The 24,455-nt window shown below is 36.2% G+C and overlaps 1 protein-coding gene across 1 annotated transcript in view; it reads left to right on the top strand.

The window, feature by feature from the left end:
• Window positions 1-24,455, top strand: part of TBCK (TBC1 domain containing kinase) — a 94,545-nt gene that overhangs the window by 26,226 nt on the left and 43,864 nt on the right. Inside the window, exons 7-22 of the mRNA XM_048302810.1 lie at window positions 27-87; window positions 1,404-1,465; window positions 2,216-2,277; window positions 2,640-2,788; window positions 3,720-3,858; window positions 5,266-5,365; window positions 7,248-7,297; window positions 7,649-7,778; window positions 8,583-8,681; window positions 9,912-9,974; window positions 10,514-10,640; window positions 11,196-11,246; window positions 11,942-12,025; window positions 14,216-14,301; window positions 22,309-22,345; window positions 23,740-23,901. Of these exons, the coding sequence (XP_048158767.1) occupies window positions 27-87; window positions 1,404-1,465; window positions 2,216-2,277; window positions 2,640-2,788; window positions 3,720-3,858; window positions 5,266-5,365; window positions 7,248-7,297; window positions 7,649-7,778; window positions 8,583-8,681; window positions 9,912-9,974; window positions 10,514-10,640; window positions 11,196-11,246; window positions 11,942-12,025; window positions 14,216-14,301; window positions 22,309-22,345; window positions 23,740-23,901 (1,462 nt within the window). The remainder of the gene's footprint in view (window positions 1-26; window positions 88-1,403; window positions 1,466-2,215; window positions 2,278-2,639; window positions 2,789-3,719; window positions 3,859-5,265; window positions 5,366-7,247; window positions 7,298-7,648; window positions 7,779-8,582; window positions 8,682-9,911; window positions 9,975-10,513; window positions 10,641-11,195; window positions 11,247-11,941; window positions 12,026-14,215; window positions 14,302-22,308; window positions 22,346-23,739; window positions 23,902-24,455) is intronic.

Raw genomic sequence — 24,455 nt, 5'->3', positions numbered from 1 at the left:
GTAATTTGACTTTGTTATTTGTTTAGGGGAGAAAATTATTTCAGAGTTTGGAGATAGCAGAAAGATTGAAATTTATACTTATGTTAGGTAAGTAGCACAAAATCACTTTTTCAAATTTCCAAGCAGCTCTATGATTAGAGCTTTACAGACTAATCAGCTTATTATGCTCAGACCTAAAGCACTTCACCTTTGTCATCTTTCATCTACAGATTTAAATAGGCATTTGTAGCATGTTGCTTCTCTAGGGAAAATATGGAGCTGGATGCCGGGGAAAAAAACTTGGGAAGAGCTGGGGGTGTGTTACAGTAAGGGCAAACTATTAACAGAAAAAAAAGAAAAAAGGAAAGGAAAGAAAAGAAAAGAAAGTGTGCTCCAGAATGATGGTCGTTTTCATGGTTATTTGTTGGTTTGTGTTGCAGGGGGTTTCTGAAATGAGTTAGGAATTTATGCCACTGAAGAAAGCTGTCCCCACACTAGCAGTGCCTGTGTAGTAATGGCCAAGCAGTGAGAAGCAGGACTCAAATAAGAAGACAGAAATAAAGAGAGCTGAGAAGTGTTTAGTGAACCCAGGCTTTTGTCTGTGGTTTCACCTTCAAACATCACTGTACATGTGGAATTTTTGCTTAATGTAAATGAGTTAGAAGTGGGACTATTCTTGTGGCTTTTAAAACTTGATTTCTGGTAGTGTTTATGTATAAACCATGGGAAGGGGAAAGGCATGAATTTGCAATTGGAAGCTTTAACAGTAAGTTATTATCTGGAGCAAATAGCAATACTGCTAAAATTAATTGCTGTAGGAAGAAACATTTTTTTCATTCAGCAGTTAGTGCTTGAGTGCTGAAATTCTGACTGTTTTGGGGGTTTGGTAACAAGGCTTCCTGAAGCATCTTCATCCACTCCAATCTGAATGAAAGTTGTTGGTTTATCTGCTGAAAAACATTCATGTCATGACTTGGAAATCATTTATTCAGTAAAGTAATGACAGAAGTTCTAAAATACTGCTAGTATTATCTGCAAGGAGCAACAGAGGGAAAAATGACCTCAAGACTCATGTAGGTACCCTGAAGTTCTTCCAAGGATTTTTTAAAAAATTTTTTTATTTATGAGCTGAAAGACTGTTTTACTTTATTTGGCAGAGACTGACACTCTGGATTTACTAGGCCTGTAAAAAGATTTTCACTCTTAGCTTAGATGTGCTACTTAACTTTCCTAGGCTTCTGTCTGCATAGGTTATAATAATTTTCATTTCTGATTTTGATAATTCATTTTCAAGTGATGTGGCATTGTCAATAAAAAGCCAAAATTAAGTGGTTTTTATTGGAGTGGATATTTATCTGATATCCTGTTTAATTGGTATCACTTTATTAATAATCTTTACCTTTTTATTGTTCTGTTTTTCAAAGGCTGTGTGGATGATATTGTAACTGTATTGGCTGAAGAACATGGTTGCCTTGATATTATTAAGGTTTGTGAAACTAGTTTGCTCTTCCATGCTGTCTTATCCAGAATGTTTTATTACTGTTGGATAGTATTTCACATATATATTTTTTTAATTCATTTGGTCACTTACTGTATTGCAAAATGATGAAAAATTTTGAAGTCCAATCTACATATCTTGGATCCTTTCAAACAGCCAGTACTGGCAATATTCTTTCCTAAAATTGCTGTCAGTCTCAGTAAATGTAATGCTCTCTGGGTAATTTAATAAGTTATAAATTTTGTTAAATGTTTTGGTGATTAAGTATTTTTCTTCCAGAAATTAAGTCTTCTATCTGGTCCACTTTATACATTCTGATAACGTAGATTTTTATAGTTCAACTTTTCCTTACCCACAAAAATAATCACTGAATTTTAGTGTCTATATATTTTGGGACATTATATGAAAGGGTTCTGATTGTTAGCAGAAGGAAGTTGCCAGATACTGCATTGTTTCCAGCAGGGTACAGAATATCTAAATTAAAAAATAAGTAAAAAGCTGCACACATTGCAAATTTTTCAGATTTTTTTTCCCCTAAATCAAATGTAGGATTGGAAGGCGAGAAGAATTGCTTCCCCAGAATTTTGGTCTCACGCAGCTAACCTCATGTGTGTAGGTGTGAAATTGTATTGCCCTCAAAGGAATAGCCTGTATGTTAAAAGTTAAGTATGAGCCAAGTGACTTGCTGAATTAAGACAGTAATAAACAGACCTGCTCCATATTTTTCTTATGTTTCAGGACCTTTCTGAAAATGCCATAGCTCTACTGAAGAAATGCCTTATGTTCCAGCCTTCTAAGAGGCAAGTATTCAGTCCAAGGGCCTAGTAAACTCTGTGGATTACTATGAAATTAGAAGAACTGTTGCTGAACCTTTTTTTGGAATACTGACATTTGGTCTACCTATAAAAAATTCCCAGTTTTCTGCTTTTCAGTGTGCAAATGAGAAGAATTAGAAGTCTGAATTTGGGCTGTAAACAGACTAGTATGTTATGCTGCATGAATTGAAAAACATTGGTAGACATTTTTCGCTATTAAAATTTCTGAAACCCAATATAATTTAATGTAACTTGCTGGTATTTGTTACTGGGGACCTTTTTGCTGAAATGCAACATTTTTGGGAGCACTTTGCTCTAATTGTTTTATCCTCTTCTCTTAATTTAAGGCCAACTCCAGAGGAATTGCTACATGACAGTTTGTTCAGTGAAGTATCCTCACTATATCCTCCCTTCCACAAACCTGCTGGTCTGTTCTCATCTTCTCCAAGGTGTGCTAATTTAACACTTCCTGAAGACATAAGTCAATTATGTAAAGGTAATAGCAGGTAGTGGGATAAATGTCATTGGAGGGGGAAGGAAAATAAAATGTTATTGCATTTTCTCTCCAAAAAATTATTCACAGAGACTATTAAATGTTACAACACTACATTAACACAATAAGTTGTTCAATGGACAGAGATGTGGGCAAACATTTTGAGGGATGTGTGCAAATCAGAGGAGTCAAATCTTAATTTTGTGCTTCAGCCTCAGGGAAAAAATAACATTACTATTCAAGTCCATGTTGCAAAAGCAGTGTCATCTTTTGTCTTTAGAATTTGGACATATGCAGGTATAAAGTCATTTTTTTTTTCACTTACTGGTAATTGGATTCTGCTAGGTCATAGCATCAGATGATTTTTGGAAGTACTGGAAAACAAGGTCTTTGTAAAAGAGGTCACATTCTGGACTAAAATATACTTCTAAGTTTTAAACTAGAGTATGTTGAAAATGTTACCTCTACTAAATCCTCATTAGTTTTTTCTTATGAACTTGGAGATGTTTAAAAAATCTCAGACAAAGATTTTATACCTTGTTAGAATGAGTATGGTATGTGAAGGGAAGAGAGATTATAACTACTCAGTAGGAATCACATGTTTCTTATTTTAAGTCTTAGTGCTGTGTACAAAACACTTGTTTTGTTTTGTTTTGTTTAAAAACACACAGGAAGCAAAAGTCCACACTTCAGTGTATTCATGTGAGGGGTTCATGGCAAACTGCAGAAATATCTGCTTTTTAAATTACTTCTTTCCTTAAATCTCCTTAAAGAGCACTTGCAAAGGAAAATCCCTTTTCCTGTAACTTCACATTAAGGTTATGACCTTTCAAGCAGAATAATTTTTTTTCAATAGTATGTGTTCAGACTTGTAGAAGGAAATACAGACTACCTAAAAGGCTGTAATTTACTTCTTTGTCATTTCTCCCAACAGATGAAGATAATGATTACCTAGCAGAAAGATCAATTGAAGAGGTTTATTATCTCTGGTGTTTGGCTGGAGGAGACTTGGAGAAAGAACTTGTCAACAAGGAAATCATTCGATCAAAGCCACCTGTCTGCACACTTCCCAAGTAAGGATGGAGAAGCAATTTAAGGACAAGGAGGGAGAAATGATGGATGGATGGATGGATGCTAGTGATGGCAAGAGAACATATTTAGTTTAAATACCTGTATATGTGAAAAATACTGAAAATGGCATTCTTTAACAGCAGGAAATTCCACTTCCCCTCTTACCCAATTTCGTTCATTATTTGAATGCCTTGTATCTGTCACCTACTTACTGCTTTCTGAAATTTGAAAAGATGCTGGTGAAATGAAAAATACTGAATGGAAGTCCCTAAATTTTGCACTCTTTCCAATAGAATTGAGTTTTAGTAATAATGTCTCACTGTGCTTCAGAGGGATATTTGTAATTGTGATTTGTTATGTAGCAAATTCTCACATTCTGAATTCTCTTTCACAGAGCAGCAGTAGTTAATGGACAACCCAGTTATTCAGCAGATCAGCTGACTATTTTTTTTCAAAATGCTTCGTTTTATGACTTAGAACTCTGTAGCAGCATTGTAGTGATTGCTACTTTTATCTTACTGCTGCACATGTTGCAATTTTATGTAGCACATTCATGTGTTAATCCTAAAACCTGATTTTAGTAGCATAATTATGTGCCCATACATATCAATTTACTGTTTCTGTTTAAAAAACAGATGAAGTATGTGTACAGCCAAAATGCAATATGATTATTTAAAAAAAAAAAAAGGATATAGATTTTAAGTGTTATTTTAGTATCAAAATTAGTGTGAGATTTTTGAGGGATTACTTATTTCTTTGCCCATAGGTGAATGTAGGTACTTTTGAATTATGAGGGAAAAATATTTTCCACCTTACTGTCTATCTTGAAGATGAGGAATTAATTTTAAAAATGCAGTCTAACTCTTAAGTGACACTGAGAATGGTAGCTTAAATTCTGAAAATCAGTTTCATGTGGTCTACTTTTAAAATATCATGTAATGGAAAATTTGTGTACTCTCTGTCTTGGATGCATTTGTATCCTTAGATGGACTGCAACAGAAAAGGTCAGACTTTAGCTTGGGGTTTTTTGTCGTGATGAGAACTGGCTTTCATATGATAATAATATTTTATTTTTGCTTTTCACAATGAATGACAGTCCTGGTCTGTGCCAGATCAAGGAATAAAAGGGAATATTAATCCCATGTCTCATAACTCTTCCTTTGTGTGCAAAGCAATGTTACAGAAAACCTGAAATGTGCCATTTTACAAAAAAAGCTGTCTGAATAATTTAAGGTGATTGTGCATTCCCTTGATAGCAGGTTTCATGCCATGCAGAGTCAGTACAGTATACTTCTAAGACCTAACACTTTGTTTTAAAGAGGAAACTGCTTGATGTAAGAAATTTTTTTCCTAGCTCAAGTCCTGTGTTATAAAATGACCTGATTCTTTTTTTGTTCTCCTTTTTGAAGCTTTTTATTAGAAGATGGTGAGAGCTTTGGGCAAGGACGAGATAGAAGTTCCCTCCTAGATGACACAACTGTGACTTTGTCTCTGTGCCAGCTCCGAAACGTAAGAGGAGTATTGTGCATTTCTTATGTTCTTCTCTGCAGAAACATTTGTTTAAAGGGAATATGTAACAGCAGCTCCTACTGCTGTTTCGACCAATGGAAGTGTCACTGATTCCAAGAGAACACTTCTTGGTGTCCAAGTCAGATTCTCATTTGTGCTATTAAATTCCTTTGTCTGCAAAAGCTTACTAAATTAGATTTACCTTCTTTCCCTCCATTTCCTTTTTCTGTTACCTGCTTTGTTCCAGTGTAGTGCAAATAGTTCTGTAGTACCTGGTATTCTCCACAGTTGCTAAAAAGTAAGTGTCTTCTGTATGCTTTAATTACTCTGTCTATGGCTTACGTTATCTAAAAGAAAAATCAACTCAGTTCAGTCTCAGCTCCTCAAAAGCTTATACTTAACATTGGATACCAAGTTTCCGCTAGTTGATTACTAATCTTTGGAATATATATCTATGAAACAGCTAGTTCAAAAGAGCTCTTCAAAGCGTTTTGCAAAAACGCTGTAATGCAGTTTTCTTCCATCTTCATTAGGAAAATCAACATATGATAACTCATGATTTGGCTTGATGTCATGAGCAGTTACAAGATTCACTGCATATACCGCTGAAATGTTTTAATTGTTTACACGTCTTTGTTCATGTGGAGCTTTATTGCTGTTGAATTGGGAAACTCCTGCACTGTTTGAAGCTTGTTTTTTATAGTAGCAAATGCAATTCTGTCCGTTTTTTTAAAAAAACCCTTTCCATATGATTACAGAGATAGTACAAAAAAGATGACTCCTGACTCTGCCACCTTATTTTTGGAGGTAGTGTGTCAAACACTGTGTAAACACATTTCTTCGGTAGAACTTTGCACTTCTTCACACAAAAGCATCAAGGTAGACCAAAGAACTGGGTTATTTTTTTCACTAAGTCAGTGGGGCTTGTGAGGCAGAAGGGAGGTTAAAAATATGCAACAACTATTGTCAACATAATACACACTGCAGCTCCTACTGTTATTCTTACTAGAGGGCAGCTTTTTCAGGCTTTTATTAAACATTTTGATCTGTAATTTTGGATATTGCTGCCTACTTCTATAAGTACAGCAAGAAATAATTATATACTGAAGTTTCATTTTGGGGAAGGTGCAAGCCTGAACCTTGCAGTGTTAGTTGAAATAAATTTTTGAGCTTGCACAATTTTTCAAACACCTTTTATAGAGCAAAGCATGATGCTTATAATTAAAAGAGGAGCAGTACTGATTGAACTGAGAATGAACTCTTCTGCCAGCCCCAAGAGAACAGGCTGTGTGCCGTGTGCCTGCAAGTTAAGGGCTGAACTGCAAAACAGAGCACTGCAGGGAGCATGGTATTAAACATTAATCATGCACCATAAAATGTCTGAAAACTTCAGTCAAAAATCCAGCCATGTTTGTCTGTCACCTTTGCTGAGTGTTTTTCCTAAAAGGATTTCAAGTTTGCATAACTCTTGAACTGATTGGCACCATAAAAGTAAGTTGTTCATTTGCTTTGCAGCTACTTGGATAGGAAGTCCATGTAGAAAAATGAGGAAACAAAGAAGAACTATGTAATATTACTGATCTGTTAATCCATTGTCGATATAGACTGGTTTTTTTGTGAAAATAGGTTTATGGATTATATGAATTCTCTTCAGGCGGGAGAACTTCCATCAACTCCAAAAGCCTGTATTAGCAAAAGTTTGTAGTGTTGAAGGCTGTATGCTTCATTGATGGAGAAGGACTGAGCTAATGCTTAGGTCTCAAGGCGAGCTACTGAATTTGGCAAATGAATTGCTGATTAATAGTTTCTGTATTCCACTAAGGTTTCCACTTGAATTCTGGGCAGCATTCTGATAATGAACTATTTTTCTTCCTCATTCCAGAGATTGAAGGATGTTGGTGGAGAAGCATTTTATCCATTGCTCGAAGATGAGTAAGTATGTGTATCAATTTGTACATCTGTAACTCACTGAATTTTGAGTTACTAGTTTTATTTGAGTGGCACACTACACAGCAGTGTACAGCAGACACAACTGCTTCCCAAAAGCAAAACTAACATGTCTTTGGCTCTAAAATTTGAGAGCTGATTGGCACTCTGCACTTAAGGCCCTGATACCAAACTGAGAATCTTAGCCTCTGTCCTAGCAATCAATTGTTTGTGCTGAATATTCAAAATTTTCCATTTATACTTGTTTCTGGCTCAGAAATATTTCATGAGGTACTAATTTTTTTTCAGTGATCTGTTTTTCTTGCTGTTCACTATTACTATCCTTTTTTTTTCTAGCCAGCCAGCTTTACCTCATTCCAACAGTAGCAATGAGCTCTCTGCAGCTGCTACTCTTCCTCTGATCATCCGGGAGAGGGACACAGAGTACCAGCTAAATAGAATTGTCCTGTTTGACAGGCTGTTGAAGGTATGGAGTCCTTGTGATGCTGGATAATTGGATTTGGTCTGTCAATTGGAAGATTTTGAAAGACCAAGTAATTGTAAAAGGAAGCAGAGATGCAAGAGACCACAGTGGGAAAGGGGGAAGAAAGCCATTCAGAAGTATAAGGAGATTGAAAATAAAAATAGAACAAATTATTCTCAGTACTGATAAATTTAAAAGTAGATTTTAAAGTATGCACATGAAAGTAGAGCTGCTGCTAGTACTGGTTATTTACTGATGAAAACAACTTTACATCCTTCATTTCATAACAGACTAAGCTGTTATAGATATAAATATGCCTGTAACATTTCTGCGTTTCCACGCAGTAAAGTATTTGAAAACATGGCAGTGCCATGTTATGAATGTGAGGTTTATACTGGGAAAAGGAATAGCAGCCTCTAATTTCCTTATATGCAGAAAGATGGATTCCTCTTTAAGAATGAGTGAGCTGATGCACATTATCAAGTATAAACTAGAAATGTTTAATAAAGCCAAGATGGATACATAGTATGAAAGGAAACATAAAATGAAGAAAAAACTTGTAATATGAAGTTGCATTAGTATATCTATCCAGTAGAGCACATGAATGCATTTATAAGAGTGGATATCTTAACATCAAACAGTAGTCCTTCATCCAGGCCTTCCAGTTAGGAATTAAATACACTTTTTTTGAAATTTGTATTCACTGTTCAGGCTGTTTCACTTGGGGAAGGACTGTCCCAGGTTTGGGATTTGAATTGTCTCAGTTACATGGTAACATTTTTTGCAGTTAATCTCTTCTCTTTGAAGGCCTACCCCTACAAGAAAAACCAAATTTGGAAAGAAGCCAGGGTTGACATCCCTCCCCTTCTGAGAGGCATAACCTGGGCTGCCTTGTTGGGTGTTGAGGTAAGGGCATTTGGAGAAGTTCCAGTACTGACCAGGGATGCAGTGGGATAGGAATGGGGTTGACAAGGAAGGTGGAATGGGTTTAATATTTGGCAGGTAGAGTTACTGGAATTTCAAACAAAATGAGTCATGAAATTGTGCAAATAAAGACAATGTTCTGAAAAACTTGCTTCTTGTCTGTCAGGTTATTTGATTTCAGAAAGCCTATGTAGACTTGACTGCCTTTAATTTTGATTATGGGGTGGAAAATAATATCCTGACATTTGGTAGTTAACAGGGGTTCTTCGTTTTGATTTTTAATATTTTTGACAAATGCAGTTGACAGTCCTTCTGCTCCAGTCAGCAATAATTGGACAAAACAGGAGAAAACACATGAAAGGTATTTTTCTCACCTACCAATCAATACACTTCCCAGAAAGAATAGAGAATAAATAAATCAAATACAGTCCGTTTGGGCAATGGAATGTGCCAGAAATGAGGGCTCCTCACAGAGTTGCTGGACTACCTAGCCTTTGGATTTACCTTGCTTGCAATCCTGCAGGAGCAGAGCAAAGAGATTCTTAGAGATAACACATCCCAGGTTATTCAGGAGATTTAGCTTAGGATGTGATCTTCTGAGTGCTATATAATATAATCAGCAAAGAAAGCTGTAAAGGTAAAGAAAAAAATGCTGGTCAGGACTGTAGCCTGAGTCTGAGGAAATGAGTCAATTCTCATGTTTCAGCAACTTGTCATCTGTACAGTATGGGTGTTTTCCTGTCCCATAACATTAAAATGAACTTGTTAGTATGCCTGCCCTGGGATTTATGCAAGGACAGGCTACTTAAGTCATCTGTATTGGCAATATCAATTAACATGCAGCTGGATTGAGTGCCTTTACAGAGATGATGCTGAAAGCCACTTGCCATTGGCTGAGGTAAGCACTGGATTTAAACTGAGAGCATCTCTTAACTTGAAAATGGGAAACTACAAAGTACATAGCTTTCTGCATGAACAACTGAAAATCACTGAAAATCATGCTGAGGAGATGTATAGAAAGGTCTGTATGTCCTGAGTTAGTAACGGAATAAAGATGTTTTTGTTAAAATTAGCTGTCAGAATTTTCTGTTGTTCTGCTAACTAAAGTTCTTAACAAAAACAGTCAACTTCTGCATATCAGCATGTACATGGTCATATGCACTTGTGTTGGTAAGGGCGTTCTAAATTCAAATATTCTTCTTCCACATTTAGGGTGCCATAGAAGCAAAATATGATGCCATTGATAAAGACACACCGATTCCTACAGACAGACAAGTAAGACTTATGATGTTACCAAATATTGTCACTTGAAGATCTTTCCCCCCCATCACTTGCCTATTACAGCACATATGGTGGATAATAACAGTATGGTTCTTCTTGCCCTCTAGCCTTATGCTGTAGCAAGAATCTTGCAAAACAGATTGGCACAAGTACTTTAATTCAGCTTTCAATATGGGGAAGCTGAAATCCTTTTTTACTTTATAATCACTGTTTCTGTAGCAGAAGCAGAGTAGTGAACAATATTAACGATTTATTGTTAAAAATCCTGGGTTTATAGAATGCTTGTTGTGCCTGTTGGACCTTGTACCAGGTAATGCAGAAAAGGAAAAAAAAAAATCTCTATTTTTTAAAGTTTGACAGGTCTGTTAGGTCCCATGTCAGTTTTGGTTTTGAGAGTGATGGAGGAAGCAGATTGTGTATGATGGTGATCTGACCTACATATTTTGGCTGACTTCCACCTCTAGTGTTGCAAAATTGCTGTAGTACTACCCCACTCATCCCCATTTCTCTTTATATGCTTGGCTGTGGTGCAGATTGAAGTTGATATTCCTCGTTGCCATCAGTATGATGAATTGCTGTCATCACCAGAGGGTCATGCAAAGTTTAGACGTGTATTGAAGGCCTGGGTTGTTTCCCATCCTAATTTGGTGTACTGGCAAGGTGAGTTTGACCATAGTTGGCAAGGGCAGATAATTGAATGGAAAGCTTTGACTGACTTGAAAGTACCTCCTGCTTTTCACCCCCACAATAAGCCTTTTTTTGAGTGCTTTCCTCTGTTTCCTTTAAAGAATGAATCTGTGGGTTATTGCAAATTTAAATCCTAATAATTTATATTTAATTTGTAATAAAAAATTGCCCTACTATTTGTTTTATATTCAGTCTTCATAACTTTCAGTCACTTTATTTCAAAAACAAAAGTCTGTTGCTTGCTATTAAGCTCCAAGATAATACTGCAAAAGTTACTGACTTCTTGGGATGGTAATTGGCATTTCTTGGATGCCTTGGCAAAATAATCAATTTGGCATTATAGCTGAACAATTTGAAATCCTTGCTGTTTTCATGCATTGATTTCACAGTTGTTCTCACCATTACTTGTGAAGCCCTGACAATGCAGAACCAGTATCTAGTGTGCAGATTTTCGTTATAAATGAATGACTTGTGCATTAAAATAAATGAGCTCTTTGTGCTGTTTCTTCATGGCTCTTCGCTCTTTAGGTCTTGACTCTCTTTGTGCACCGTTTCTCTACTTGAATTTTAACAATGAAGGTGAGTACCTTTTTCTGCAGTGAGTGAGGAGAAGCACAGTCTCTGGTCTGTATCTACATGCAGACAGATGTGTGCATCTGCTTAGAGATGGAAAGTTTGTGTATCTACAAAGGAATTCTAAAGTTCCTGTTGCCACTGGTCAAAAGAAATGCTTGGGTTTTGAAAACTGCATGTGGTGTACTGCTCTTCAAGCAGGTGTTCAAATACTGTTTATTGCCAAGTACAATAATGATATATAATAAAAAGCACAAATAACCTTGAGTAGAAAATAGCAAGAAATGCTGCTGTAGTACTTGAATTATAGTTCAGCATTGCTTAAGGTGAATGTATTATTTGGTAACCTAAATGTTAAACTGTCAGAGCAGCTTTATTCAGAAAAGCTGATGGTAGTTTTAAATGCCTGAAGGTTTATCAGATCAGCTTTACATATATGACCTTTATCTTCTTAGAATGTGATTTGTTCAAAACAGTCCAAGCTTTTATTGTCTTGTACTTGACTTTCTTTATATAAGGTCTTTTTGGGGGAAAACTAGTTTCTTAGGTCAATGACTCCTGTTATACCTACTGTACATGCAATCATTTTTGTGTATAGATTAATTTAAGTATTTATGCTTATTATCTGGTTAATAATGAACTTTTTTAGGTGTCATTAAATTGTGCCTCTGTCCCTGCATCTGTTTTTCTAATTCTTTCAGCTCTGGCATATGCCTGCATGTCTGCTTTTATTCCGAAGTATTTGTATAACTTCTTTCTGAAGGATAATTCTCATGTTATTCAAGGTAAGTCACGTTATTTGATGTAGTTCTAAGGAAAGTAGAATTATTTCTGGATACATAAATACACTTTTTTAAGGGGTTGCAAAATTGGGACACAGTTAAAATCATGTAACTGTGCAAGAAAATTTGGAACAAAATAAGTGGTTAAAGATTCAGGTAGGAGAAAAAATCCAGATGTGCGTGCACACACACACACATACAAAAATGTTCTATGTAAAATCCAAGGTAAGAGTCAGTCCATCCTGCAAAGTTGTGAAAGCAGTGAATAGTCTTTCTAGTGTTACACTGTTAAGACTTAGCCTTCAAGGGATCGAAGTCATCCTGTTAGAGGAGCTGTTGGGACAGCAAGGGAAAATGAAGAGGAACAGTACAAACTAGAGGTTCCTCAGAAAATGAAAGTTATGGTATTCATGAAAATAGGGATTCAAGGGGAATTTCTTATTGAGCAGAAGATGGTGTTATTCAATACAGGACAGGAGTTGGAGAATCCTGAGGAATAATGTTCCGTAATTCAGCCTTCAGCAAGTATGTAGGTAACTTAGAGAAATGAAAACAATGGCTAGGAATGTCTGTTCTTATTGAAAATTAATTTTAAATTTCATGAAAACATGAAATAGGAATTGTCTCGACCTAGAAAGTCAGCTTGGCACAGTCTGTATTGGGAAGATAATTTGTCTTCCAGACAGTTTTTAAAAATCAAAAGTTAGGAATGTTTATTGAATACTGAGTATCAGCATGGCTTGCTGTCTTTGTATTTCTTTTAAAGAAATTCTTTTGTATATTTCTTGTGAAACTCATCGACTTTAAACAGTGTCTGTCATTTTTTGTCTTCAAGAAATGTAATTAAGAACTAATCAAGAAAACTAATTAGATGTAAAAGCATTTACATGTTAGATAATTGGGAGAGAGCTAACGTAAGGAGAGAATACAGGGGTTAGGAGAGTTTATGTATCAAAGACAATGGGTAAGAAGTGTTATAAACTGAATAAAATAATAGGAAAAATTATTCTAGAACATGTTTGCATCCTTTTGTCTGTAAAGAAAGATCTCTTGCAGTAAAGGTCTAAAGAGGAAGAGAATAAATACGTTCCTCTGGAGACAGGTAATTCAGACTTCAAAATTAATAGCTTGGTAAAGATTTTCTCAAGAGGTTATACTTTCCATAAAATAATACTTTTGCTCTCCAGGGTTTCCTGATGTTATTCCTAAGGAGCTTTGCAAAAATATGTATCAGCCAAAGTTAGAAATACAGGTCAGTAGGATTCTGTGAGCCAAGGTAGTGTAGGCATTCCTGAGTTCCTGGTCTGCATCTGACATCATGAAGGACTCAGGGAGAGTGGACCCTTTAGGATTGTTTCAGTATTCTAATTAATCCTTTCTAGGGTTTTACATCAAAAAACGATGTATAAATAAAGGTGTAAAGGAAAATTCTGTGTAATTTCCCTGCCTTTTTAAGGTAGAGGAAAGGGTTAAGAATGTGTAATTTAACTACCCACTGCAATTTTAGCTGCTTTGTGTTTTCTGTGTAGATAGAAGCTGTGTGGAGCATTGAGATGGCAGCATGTTCCGGAAACAGAGTTTGCCTTCTCTGTTGCTCCCCAGGACTAGCTGTCCCTGCCCTAATTATTCTGTTCTTGGGAACATGGAGGAAAAGGAACTGCCATCTGTTACAAAACTGCAATGCTATTGCCTCTTCATCTTTCTTCTCACAGAGTATGTGACAGTGTGGACAAAATGGAGAGGAGCAGAACAGAGAGAGAAACCTGTTACTGTCCTGTGTTCTGCTGTCTGCTTCTCTTACTATTAAAAGCAAGTTATTTCGACAACTTAATGAAATTGTACCCATCAACCTAATAGGCCAGGCTGAAGATGTAATAAATTTTATAGTGGGTGTTTCTCCTTGCTGGTTACAAGACAGTTTTTAACTCTGCATGTCAAGCATGCATCACAACCTAAGTGTGAGCCAAGTAAAACATTCTTAAAAATCCAAATTGAGAAGAACTAAAGAAGAAAAACTAAATGTTTCTTCCTCTGTATTGAATGTAATGGTAACAAGGAGTAGAGTGGTGGTACTCACTTGCTGTTTTATTGTAGGTTTAAAATTAGTGGCTGTCCTTTCTTACAGCTCTGTTGTGAGCTAGCAGCATGTGGTGGCTTGTGTTTTTGACAACAGTCTTGGATTTGTTGTTTCAGAGTACCTGACGGTGTTTTCCCAGATGATTGCATTCCATGATCCAGAGCTAAGTAACCACCTCAATGAAATTGGCTTTATTCCAGATGTAAGTGTTAAGGGTCCTTATAAGTATTATCCAAAGGAATTAAAAAATGGAAAATGAGGGAAACTGGGGTGAGATGCCTTTCCAAACTGCTTCAGTAGCACTTTGACCAAAGTGAAACTTCCATATTAATAGACTTTATTGAATGTGCTGATAAAATGGTAAAATTTTGATTCTGATTTTACATGCTTTAGTCCTTCCTGTTCTGCTGGGATGGTAAATACAATAAAAATACTACTAACCAGTTATTATGACTTAGATTCATCTTAAAAGGTATATATACATTTATGTTTGAAATGTGGGTTAATATACAAAAATTACTACCCATGAAGTGCTAACAGCAAAACTACTGCAGCTAGTTAAATGCTGTTGTTTAACACAAATGACACACTATTTTGCAAGGAATAGAAAAAGTACGTTCAAGTGATCTTCAGTTTTGTAGATATGTCAGACCTTGGAAAATGCTTAGCAGTCATTTGCTGCAGTGTGTCACAATCATGGGACAAGTGCATAACATAGACACAAGTTTTATGCTTCCATTGGAAAAAAAATCTCTAAGATGGAGTAAAATGAAAACTGAGAACATGGCCAAAGCATTGTAGAGAGGGTGGACTTTGTGAAAAAGCAAAAAAAGGCCTTCTTTAGAGCCTCATTTCGAGCTATCATTGTAAGTAGTAAAGCTTTCCTCCTTTTTTTAGAGAGGTGTGTATAGTCAAGAAAGCCAAAATAAAAATGTGTGTCTGCCTACAAATATTGATGTTTCTGAAAAGTAGATTTAGGCATGGCCATAGAGATAGCGTTAATTGATATGGTCTATATCATTCTATCTTTGGCACTTAGTAATTTGGTAATTGCAAGTTGGTTATAAGAGCAGATGATGACTGAGAGGTCAGAATGGAAGAAGACAACTGGACTCAGGAGATGTTGATATAGAAATACAAATTTCATAAGTAAGAAATTTATAAACATTGCTTCTATAAGCAATATAAAGTTTAGTTTATCAGAAAAGCCTTATGCTTATTGGGAAATATTTCAAGTTGAAGCAGCAAGGCCAAGCCTCTGAAAATCATTTGTTTTAGACAGTTCCTGAAAGAATTTATGGGAGTTTGGGACTGGCACATACTCATTATCACTGGTTACAAATTTTGTAATGGAAAAGCAAGTATATACTTTCATTTGTTGAGAGTTTTTTAATGTAATAATGTTGTTTGACTGAAAAAAATTCAGGAGATACAGTGGTGTTAAAATGAGCAGAAGAGAAAGCCGGTGTATTGCCTTATAAAGAGAGGAGTTTGAGAAAGCCACATATATTTCAGATAACACCCCTCTGAAGAGGATGGATGGGAGGAAGATGAAAGTAAAGTGAGGAGAAGGAAAAATATTCATCTGTAGAAAGCCTAAATATTTGGGTAGATCAAGTGCAAGGGTTAACAGCAACTTTTAAGTTCCTGAGGGAGAATCAATTTTGCAGCATCACTATATAAATGCTTTTAATGTTTATTTTTTTAAAGGCTGCAGTTCTTCTGTGTGTTTTGTCCAGGATGCTAGTTCCCACTAAAGAGTTAGAGATATAATTTCCCTGACCACCTTACAGGTCCTTGTTTGGGCTAGTGATCTGTGCAAGAGCTCTGTAGCAACCCGTCTTGGGTCTTATCTGATATTTCAGCAGCTCCTAGTGTCTGCTTATAAAGTTATAACTCTCCACTGAAGACTTCCAAGGTACAAGTGAGATGGAATAGTTTAAAATCACGTTTTGCTATATTTTAGTTTCTGTTGTGCTAGTCATTGGACAGCACATAGTCATACATGAGCCTTGTCTCTAAATATTGCGGTCTAGAGATGATCAGGTGATACAGTAAACAATTGCAAAAGAGGTATATTTTTTTAAAACTCTTGCATTGAAGTTCTGAAGTTAACACTAACCTATGAAGAGAGGTTGTCCTTTCTGAATTATCTGTCAGGGTTTGGGTTTTTTTTTTTTAATAAGTAAAAGTTGTTCTGTTGTTTAGATTAGTCAGAGAGGTGATTTTTTGTAACTGTAACAAGGCAGTACAGGATCCATCAAGGTGAAGGATATGCACTGTAGTAATGAGATCTGAACCAGAGTTTCGTGCTTGAGTACTAATCCTATCAAAGTAAACCCTGATTAATCTTTCATCATTGAAACGTGGGCTCTGCTGCAGGGAAGATTGTGTTCCTGGCACCCTTCTCATTTGCTTCAGGTCACGTAGCTCTCAGAATATTGAACACTGCTGAAGCTTGAGTCCTTGTGAATATTATTAGCTGATGTGGTGCCTGGATTAAGTACATTGCTGTGGCTATGTGATTTACATATAAATAGAGAGATGATATATACAGTGAATCTTACAGTTCTTCTTTGCTCACTCTCCCAAATTTTATCGTCTTCTCCACCCTTTATAATGCTTTATAATACATTCCTTATTTTACTGGGTAATTCTGACCCAAAACAAAAGACTATTTTAAAGTGAAGAAAAACAGGAAAGTGTACAATGTTGCTAAAAGTGTAGCTGTAGCAATAAATTTTTCTAAAGCACTTTCAGCTGCGAAATGTGGAAGGTAGACACAGTTGTCATCTATCCACTAACATAGAAGGCAAACTGATTGCAGTTCCTTAGTATCATTGTGCTGAAGCTGCTGGCACAGGTAGATACCTTAGCTTGGTTTTGGTGACAGGCCCAAGGTGTCAGTAATAGGGCTTCATCTTCAAAATCCTGCCCTTGAAGTACTTCATCTCTGTTTGTCCTGTTACAGAATTACCTGATGATGAATCTGGAGGAGTAGTTTCTTGCTGATATTTTTATCTTTTGAAGAAAGTGATCATTCTTCAAATTTTGTTTGTGTAGGTACATACAGCTGGGTAGAATCTAGTATTAAAAATGTGATTCAGTTTGCCTTATCTTTTGCACCTGTCTATAGCCTTTAAATATATGATTGTCTAGGCACCATATAGGATTGAAGCCAAGTGTGTATGTATTTCAAACATGGAACAGGAAGGTGAAAGATCCGGAGTTGGCAGAAGAGACAATTTCCTTTGGAAGGAAGCTACAACACTCGTGTAGTCCAACTGCCTGACCACCTCAGGTCTAACTTAAAATGTGCTGTTAAGGGCATTCTCCAAATGACTCCTAAACACTGACAGCCTTGGGGCTTCTTCCAGTGTTTGACCACCGTCTCAGTAGAGAAAGGCTTCCTAATGTCCAGTCTAAATCTCCTGTGGTGCAGCTTTGAACTATCCCAACATATGCAGTCACTGGATCCCAGGGAGAAGAGCTCAGCATTTCCCTCTCCACCTCCCTTCCTCAAGAAGCTGTAGAAAGCAAAAACATAGTTTTTATTCACAACTGAAAATTAAAGCAAAAAGCAGCAGGTGGGACAGTTGTTAGAACAACTCAGCAAAATAAAATTCCACTTATTGTTGGACAGCATTGTTTCATGCATACATCAAACACAAAAAAAAAAAGGAACAGGAATTTAATAGACACAGGAAAAAAAGAAAAACCTCTTTGGTTTTGGCCCCTCATGTAAACTGCAATATGTGGTACAGCTAAAGTATAAGCAGAAAAAGCATCACTGAAATGTTGAGAATAAGACTGTGATTTTTTTTCTTTTAATTTTATTAAAAGGTTTTATTCTTCTTGAGAGAATGGTTTGGGCCTGGTCACACCACAAGTCGAGTCAGAGATAGGTAACAAGAGATACATGTTTCAAAGTCTCCCTTTGGTCAATCTGGTATTGCTTAACAATGATGGACTTCCCAACAATATGTACAAAAAGATTACCTAAAAAGTAGAAGGAATTTGTCTTTTAAAGTACTTCTAAGAAAGAAAGCAGGGCCGTGAAGTTTTGGTGCTCGGTGGTGGGCGTGTCTTTGGGGAAGGTGGGTGTTTGTGGCAGCACTGAGCTGGAGGCCTGAGGTTCACTCTACTTGGTGAGGATGACCATGACAGAGGAGGGAGGAAGGTTGGGGGTGTGTGGGGATGGTGTTGAGACAGCTGGGGGAGGCGGAGAGGGCAAAGGTGAAAAGGATTCCTTTTAGCTGAGAATCATTCTTTGGTTCTGTTTGACCAGCCTTCTGTGTAGCTATGGCAAATGGTTTTTAGTATGCTGGGAAAGAAAGATTGGATTACTTAAGAGATTGTCAATATCTGGGATTGTTACTGCACAGTCCAATAAGAAAAGAAATATGTGATACCTTTTCTTAATCCTTTCTGTTGTCATTTAAGCTAGTGCCTGCCTAAAGTATGTAGAAAGCAAGTTAGTAGGGTAGACACTGCCTTAAAACTGTCAATTTCAGGGTTCTTAGCAGGTTCTCCTGAAGCAAATGAGCTACTCACTGTTGGAGTTAGAATACTTGCCCCTGTTGCCATTGATTGTGGTAGTTCCTTTATTTCTGTGTGACTTCACTATGAGAGGGAAAGGCTGCACCACTGAAAGTCTCGAACACTGAAAATAGTGTGAAATATCTAATATTTCATAGGGGTTTCTCATTATCCATCTATAAATCATTTGTATCATCTATAAGTTATTTTAATAGTGATGAAGACATGACAGTTTACCAGTTTCAAAATGTGTTGAATAAGAGATCATCAGGTGAGGATTCTCCTATAAGAGTCGGGAAGAATAATTGTTGTGGTAATTCTGTTGTGGTTGTAATCTTTAAAACTGTAGGTATTTAACCTTAATCTCAGCTCTGTAACTCTGAGATGTGGAAGGTGAACTTCCATAAAGATTTTTGAATTTTCCTGGAACCTTTTGGTAAACATGTCCTATACACACGTAACAAATAAGTTGTAAAAAATATTGACATTTTTGGTGTTCTGAAAACTCAAACCTTCAATTTTAAATAATATATTTACATTATCCTTCAAACAGGTGCATAGCTCCCTTTTGATGTTCATAAGGTGCACCTGGGTCATACAGAAGAGTTACTTTATTCTTAACAGACTTTTCACAGAGCAAGAAGCTTGTGTGTACCTTTTAATACTTCCTAACATCACTACCAACAAACATTAACACTCATTTTCACCTTGTTCTTCCCTCTGAAATCTCTCTAGATTCAACATCACCTGAGCATAAATTTCTTTAGAACTATTTTCTTTACAACTGAAATCTCAATCTTCTATATATCCAAGTATGTAAAACTCTCATATTCTGAAGGAACACTCAAATAATGAAACAGTCCAGACAGTTTTAGCAGGCAGTAAAGGAATCCTCATGGAAAAGACTTTCAGCAAGGTTTGAACCAGTATCTCTAAGAGCTTTGAATGTCTAATGGAAGATGCATTCCTCTCAGAACATGGCCACTTAGCAATAGGCAATTAAACGTCTTCATCCTGCTGAAAAACAAAAAACTGCATCTCCAAGCTCAGGTACTGAGCAGGATTTGTCATAGCAGACTGAAATTGAAGAGGAATTTAGCTGTTGAAAAGGAATTTAGCTAGGTATAATGGAAAGATGGGGAATGAAGCCTAGTCTGAGGTCAACAGATTTAAATTGTAACTAGAAAAACCCTGTGAATCTATTATTAAGATTGTTTGAATGTGAACTGGTGTTAAGGGGACTGCTGTGTGCTTCATATATAAGGAATGTCGAGGTCCTTACTTTAAAGCACAAAAGAGCTTGTATTTTACTAGCAAAGCAAAATTATAATTATGGCACTGCTCCTCTCAAGGTCTCTCTAAAAAATGATGTGTTAGTTTTACAGGCTCTTTTTTAAATCTGACTTCTTCTCAGGCTGTTCCAGAAGTTCTGATGCTACTTTGGTTGCACGTTAGGTACACTTCCCAGGTGCGGAATTAAGTGTCCAGTAAAACCACAACTCCCTTCCGTTTGAGGGCTCAGCACTGAAGGGTTGAAGTCCTCTTTTGCTGGAGCTTGTTTTTGCGGAGGCGCGGCGCGGTGCTGTTCCGGACGGCGGCCGCTGGAGGGCAGCATTCACTAACGCTGTGAGCAGTCCCGCTGCCAAGCGCATCCCGAACTCTGCCCTGGACTCAGTGCAGCTGCTCCTTCCCTTTCACTGCCGTCGTGGAGTAATGCCACCTGTGTTGTGCGTTTCCTTTCCTTGCTTACTGATAGCATCCACAGCCTCTTCAGGCTTACCAGCACCTCCTTGTATTAAACCAATAAAACGTCAATAAAAGCTCACCTGACACCTTCTACTTAAATTGTTTGACCTACTTTTCATGTCACTGCTGGTACTTCTGGTGAGGATGGTTTAGAGCAAAGCAGTGATTTTCCGTGTGATTACCTTTTAATAAACTTCAAAGCTTCACATTTCATATATTTTCTTGTATATTTCTGTGTAAATGCATGTACGATAGAGGTGTTTGTGAAATTAGGAGAAAATGAGGATCTGCTTTGGTAAAACATTTTAATCAAATATATGAAATGGAGGAAATAATTGCTTTTAAATACCAAGGAAATAATGTGGTTTACATAATATGTACCTCCAAGCAAAGAGGAGCCTCAGGACACTAGGCTTGTGTTCCCACTGCATGGGAAGCAAGATATTGCATGTAAACAAGGAGATAAACAGGTATTGGCTTATCACAACCACTGTAGGAGGTATTTCAGGAAACAGGATGTGTTATTGTTCCCTAGAATGCTATCTATTTAAAACAAAACATAGATATACTCAAGGAAGTAGTATGAAAGTATTACAAGATTAAATTGATTTGGTTTGGATTTTGAACACTTAAAATGAACTGGTGGGCTGGAGGCCAAGCTTCATAAAAGCCTGCTGAATATTAAAAGTGGTGAAAAGGTCATTGAGCCTTCTGTAGTTTATGGACAGTATGGTTCAGATCTCAGATGCTCAGATGGAGGCATAGGAATAAAATTTAGAGAGAGCTGTGCTTAAGAAGGTTTTCAGCAAATGCGTACATCATTTAGTCGGAACCATAACCCATTTCCGAGTTTATGGAATAAGAAGTAATTATTAACATAATATCAATTATGTTTTCTGCTCCTCATTTGTTTACTTCCAGGAAAAGCTCAATAGGAGGATTCATTTGCACTTTTTATGAGTTAAAAAGTAACATATTAAGCTTTATGTTCAACTGTAAATCTTCATAGCACATGAGCTATGCAGCTGAGTAAAATTTAACAATGATCGTCTCACTCTTGCATTTATGGAAACTTTCTGTGCAGTTTGATGTTTCAAGAAAACAGATTCTGTTGCCTTTGTCTTGCTAAATACTTCATTGAAAAATTAGAAATTCTTAAGGTGTCACAAATGCTTAGCTCTTCTTTCTCTGTATGATGTCACGAGTATGAAAGTTTGCAGATGTTAAAGGTTTTCTGTAGCTGTTGCAGCAGCCCAAGTCTCAGTGGTGTAAGTGCAGAAGCAGGACACCTTTGGATGACACCTGCCCTAAAATGGTCACAGTAGAACTACATAAATGCTTAGGGTGTTAGTGAGCATTTATTGAGACTGAAACAGTCCTTAATTTCTTCACTGACAAGTATGCATTTTAATACATACTGGCATCACAGAAAAAGGCAGAGGTGGTTATTTTTTCTCTTGGAAATCCTGATTTGAACTTTTAATTATTTCTATAAAACTATTTTCTTCCATAGTCAAAAAGATATATTGGATCCAGTTGGTTTATGCTTTTTCAGGCATCCTTGGCTAATTTTTCTAAGTTTAGTGAGAATTGTAGCAATTTAGTAGAGCAGGTTTTTGTGTTCTTTAAGACTTTGGAGGTTCTATTTTGCAAACCAGCCTAGTAAGGGTGGTGATTGATTTTTTTTTTTTCTTTTTTTTTCTGTGCAGTGTCACAAACTAGTAATTTGAAAAATTTGGGGATGAAAATAGCTTCTGAGGGGCTATGAGCTATGTGATAGTAGATCTGCCATGGCAGTTATTTTCCTTTCTAATTAAATTCATGCAAAATAGGCAAGTTTTAATGTAGTTGACAATTGTCATAGACAACTTTAGTTCTCAAAACTTGTTTTTTGTCTTCTTCCCCCCATCACCACCTTTTGCAGCTTTATGCAATTCCTTGGTTTCTTACAATGTTTACACGTGAGTATGCTTTTCTTTTTTCCTTTGATTAGTGTTCTTATATTTCTTAATATTAATTCTTCTCACTTTTTCATCTAAAGCCCTTCTAAGTATCTTAGTATGATAGGTCATTTAGTAGGATGCTTGTAATTTGCAAGGAGGTGGTGTGAGTGAAAAACTCAACAGTGCCTGTCACTTACTTTCTGCCCTGATTTGGTAGTAATTAACATTTCTACTACTTTTTTGAGTTGTTGTTATTGTTATATTATTATGTAGTTGGTTTGTTGTTATCTATTATCTGGATTATTTTACATATGCAGTATTTAGGATGTGTTCAAAGGAAGCTGTTATCTACTGGAAAAAGACATAATAATAGTTAAAAAGCAAAGCCAAACCTCACCACCATCCCCTGCCCTCACTCAAATAATATAAAAAAGAGAATGACTTTGTTTTTGAAGATAGTCATATTTTTATTGCATGTAGACACACTGTTATTCTGATAGCACTAGTTTTCTATATTTGTGCATGTGTATTTGGAACAAAGAGAGCTTTATAATTTGGTGAGCTTTAATTAAAGAGGACAAAGTTAATAAATCCAGTCTAGAAAGCAATTTAAAAACTTTCCTAAAAATCTGTGATTTTTTTCATGTCATATCAACATTGGCAGACGTTAAATTTAAATTTTTTAAAAAGTGGCAGAATGAAAAGAGCTCATACATTATTTCTCTGATGAAATATCAAAGAACCTACTGTGCAACTGTTAATTGCAGTTTCTAAAGATCTTGACTGTGAAGCAGTAGTTCTTGCAGTTGTCCATTTTTCTATACCTTTCATGAGAATCACCACATTTAGAAAACCAAGGAGATGGTTTCCTTAAGCAGTCAAGTGTGAAAAAATCTTAGAACTATTTAGTTAGAAGATAGCTTATTTTAAGAGAGCCACCTTCAGCTTTATATATAAAATCTTGCTATTTTTAATAGGCCTTTTTCCTTGTCTTTCTTTTATTCTGCCAATTTTTTCTTTATTCTGTTCATTTTTTTGTCTAATTGTAAGTAGCTGGTCTTACTGATTAACTCACTAATATCATCTTATTGTGAAAAACTGATATGCATGCCTTAATACATAATTGTACTGTACCAAAAGAAAAATAAATTGCCTAAATTTTGGCCTACTTTGAAATGTGAAAACCCATGTGCTTCCAAGTATTCATTAATAAAAGAAGACTGTGATTTCCAGAATAATCAAACTGCCTATGAAGACAAATATGATCCTAAACAGGCTGAGTCCTCTTTGCTCCCAAATAAAAAAGAAATAATTCAAGATGGGAGAGGAAGGAAGTACATAAGCAACTCATTAACACTGTAAATGTGTGTATATGGTTATAGTTTTATTTATTGTGCTTATTCATTATGCAGATGTCTTTCCTTTGCACAAAATTTTTCACTTGTGGGATACATTACTGCTTGGAAATTCCTCCTTCCCGTTCTGTATTGGAGTTGCCATACTTCAACAGCTGAGGGATCGTCTTCTGGCTAATGGATTCAATGAGTGCATTCTCCTTTTTTCAGACTTGCCAGGTACAGAAAAAAACTGTTTCTTCCTTTTTAATCTGTCTTCTCCAGTGTGTTTCTAAATATATGTTTAGAAATTATGGTAGCTTTAGGCAAACTCACTGCCAGAGTGTGTAGATCTTAACTACAATTTATTGTAGTTTGTTGAAGTCTTTTTGCTGTCGTCAGCAAGAATGCAGTAGGGTTGTTATTTCCAAGTGAAGATGGGAGTATTTTGTTGTGAAATTTAGAACAATTTAATATAATTCAGAAGCAAATGTTTATAGTCGTGGCACATACAGACACCATCCAGTTGATACGCATTATTTTTTTAAACAAATTGGGTACTGTTCTGAATAGTCCTTTTCCCCTTTGATGCTGGTATTAGCCTGTTTTCCTTTCAAACATAATTAGACTTCTACTGTGGAAGTAATTAATGTAAAAGGACTAGGGAAACCAGTATAGGAAGCCATTGGAATTCCTATGCTAAATGTTTCCATTTGAAATGTAAAGCTTTTAGAAGAACTTTCAAAATTGTATCAGAGTCTGCATGATCATTGTGCAGTTCTATGTATTTGCTC

Source organism: Corvus hawaiiensis, chromosome 5, assembly GCF_020740725.1.
Source record: "Corvus hawaiiensis isolate bCorHaw1 chromosome 5, bCorHaw1.pri.cur, whole genome shotgun sequence".
Lineage (NCBI taxonomy): Eukaryota > Metazoa > Chordata > Aves > Passeriformes > Corvidae > Corvus > Corvus hawaiiensis.
Note: the sequence above shows the minus strand (reverse complement) of the source record. Positions and strands in the feature narration are given on the sequence as shown.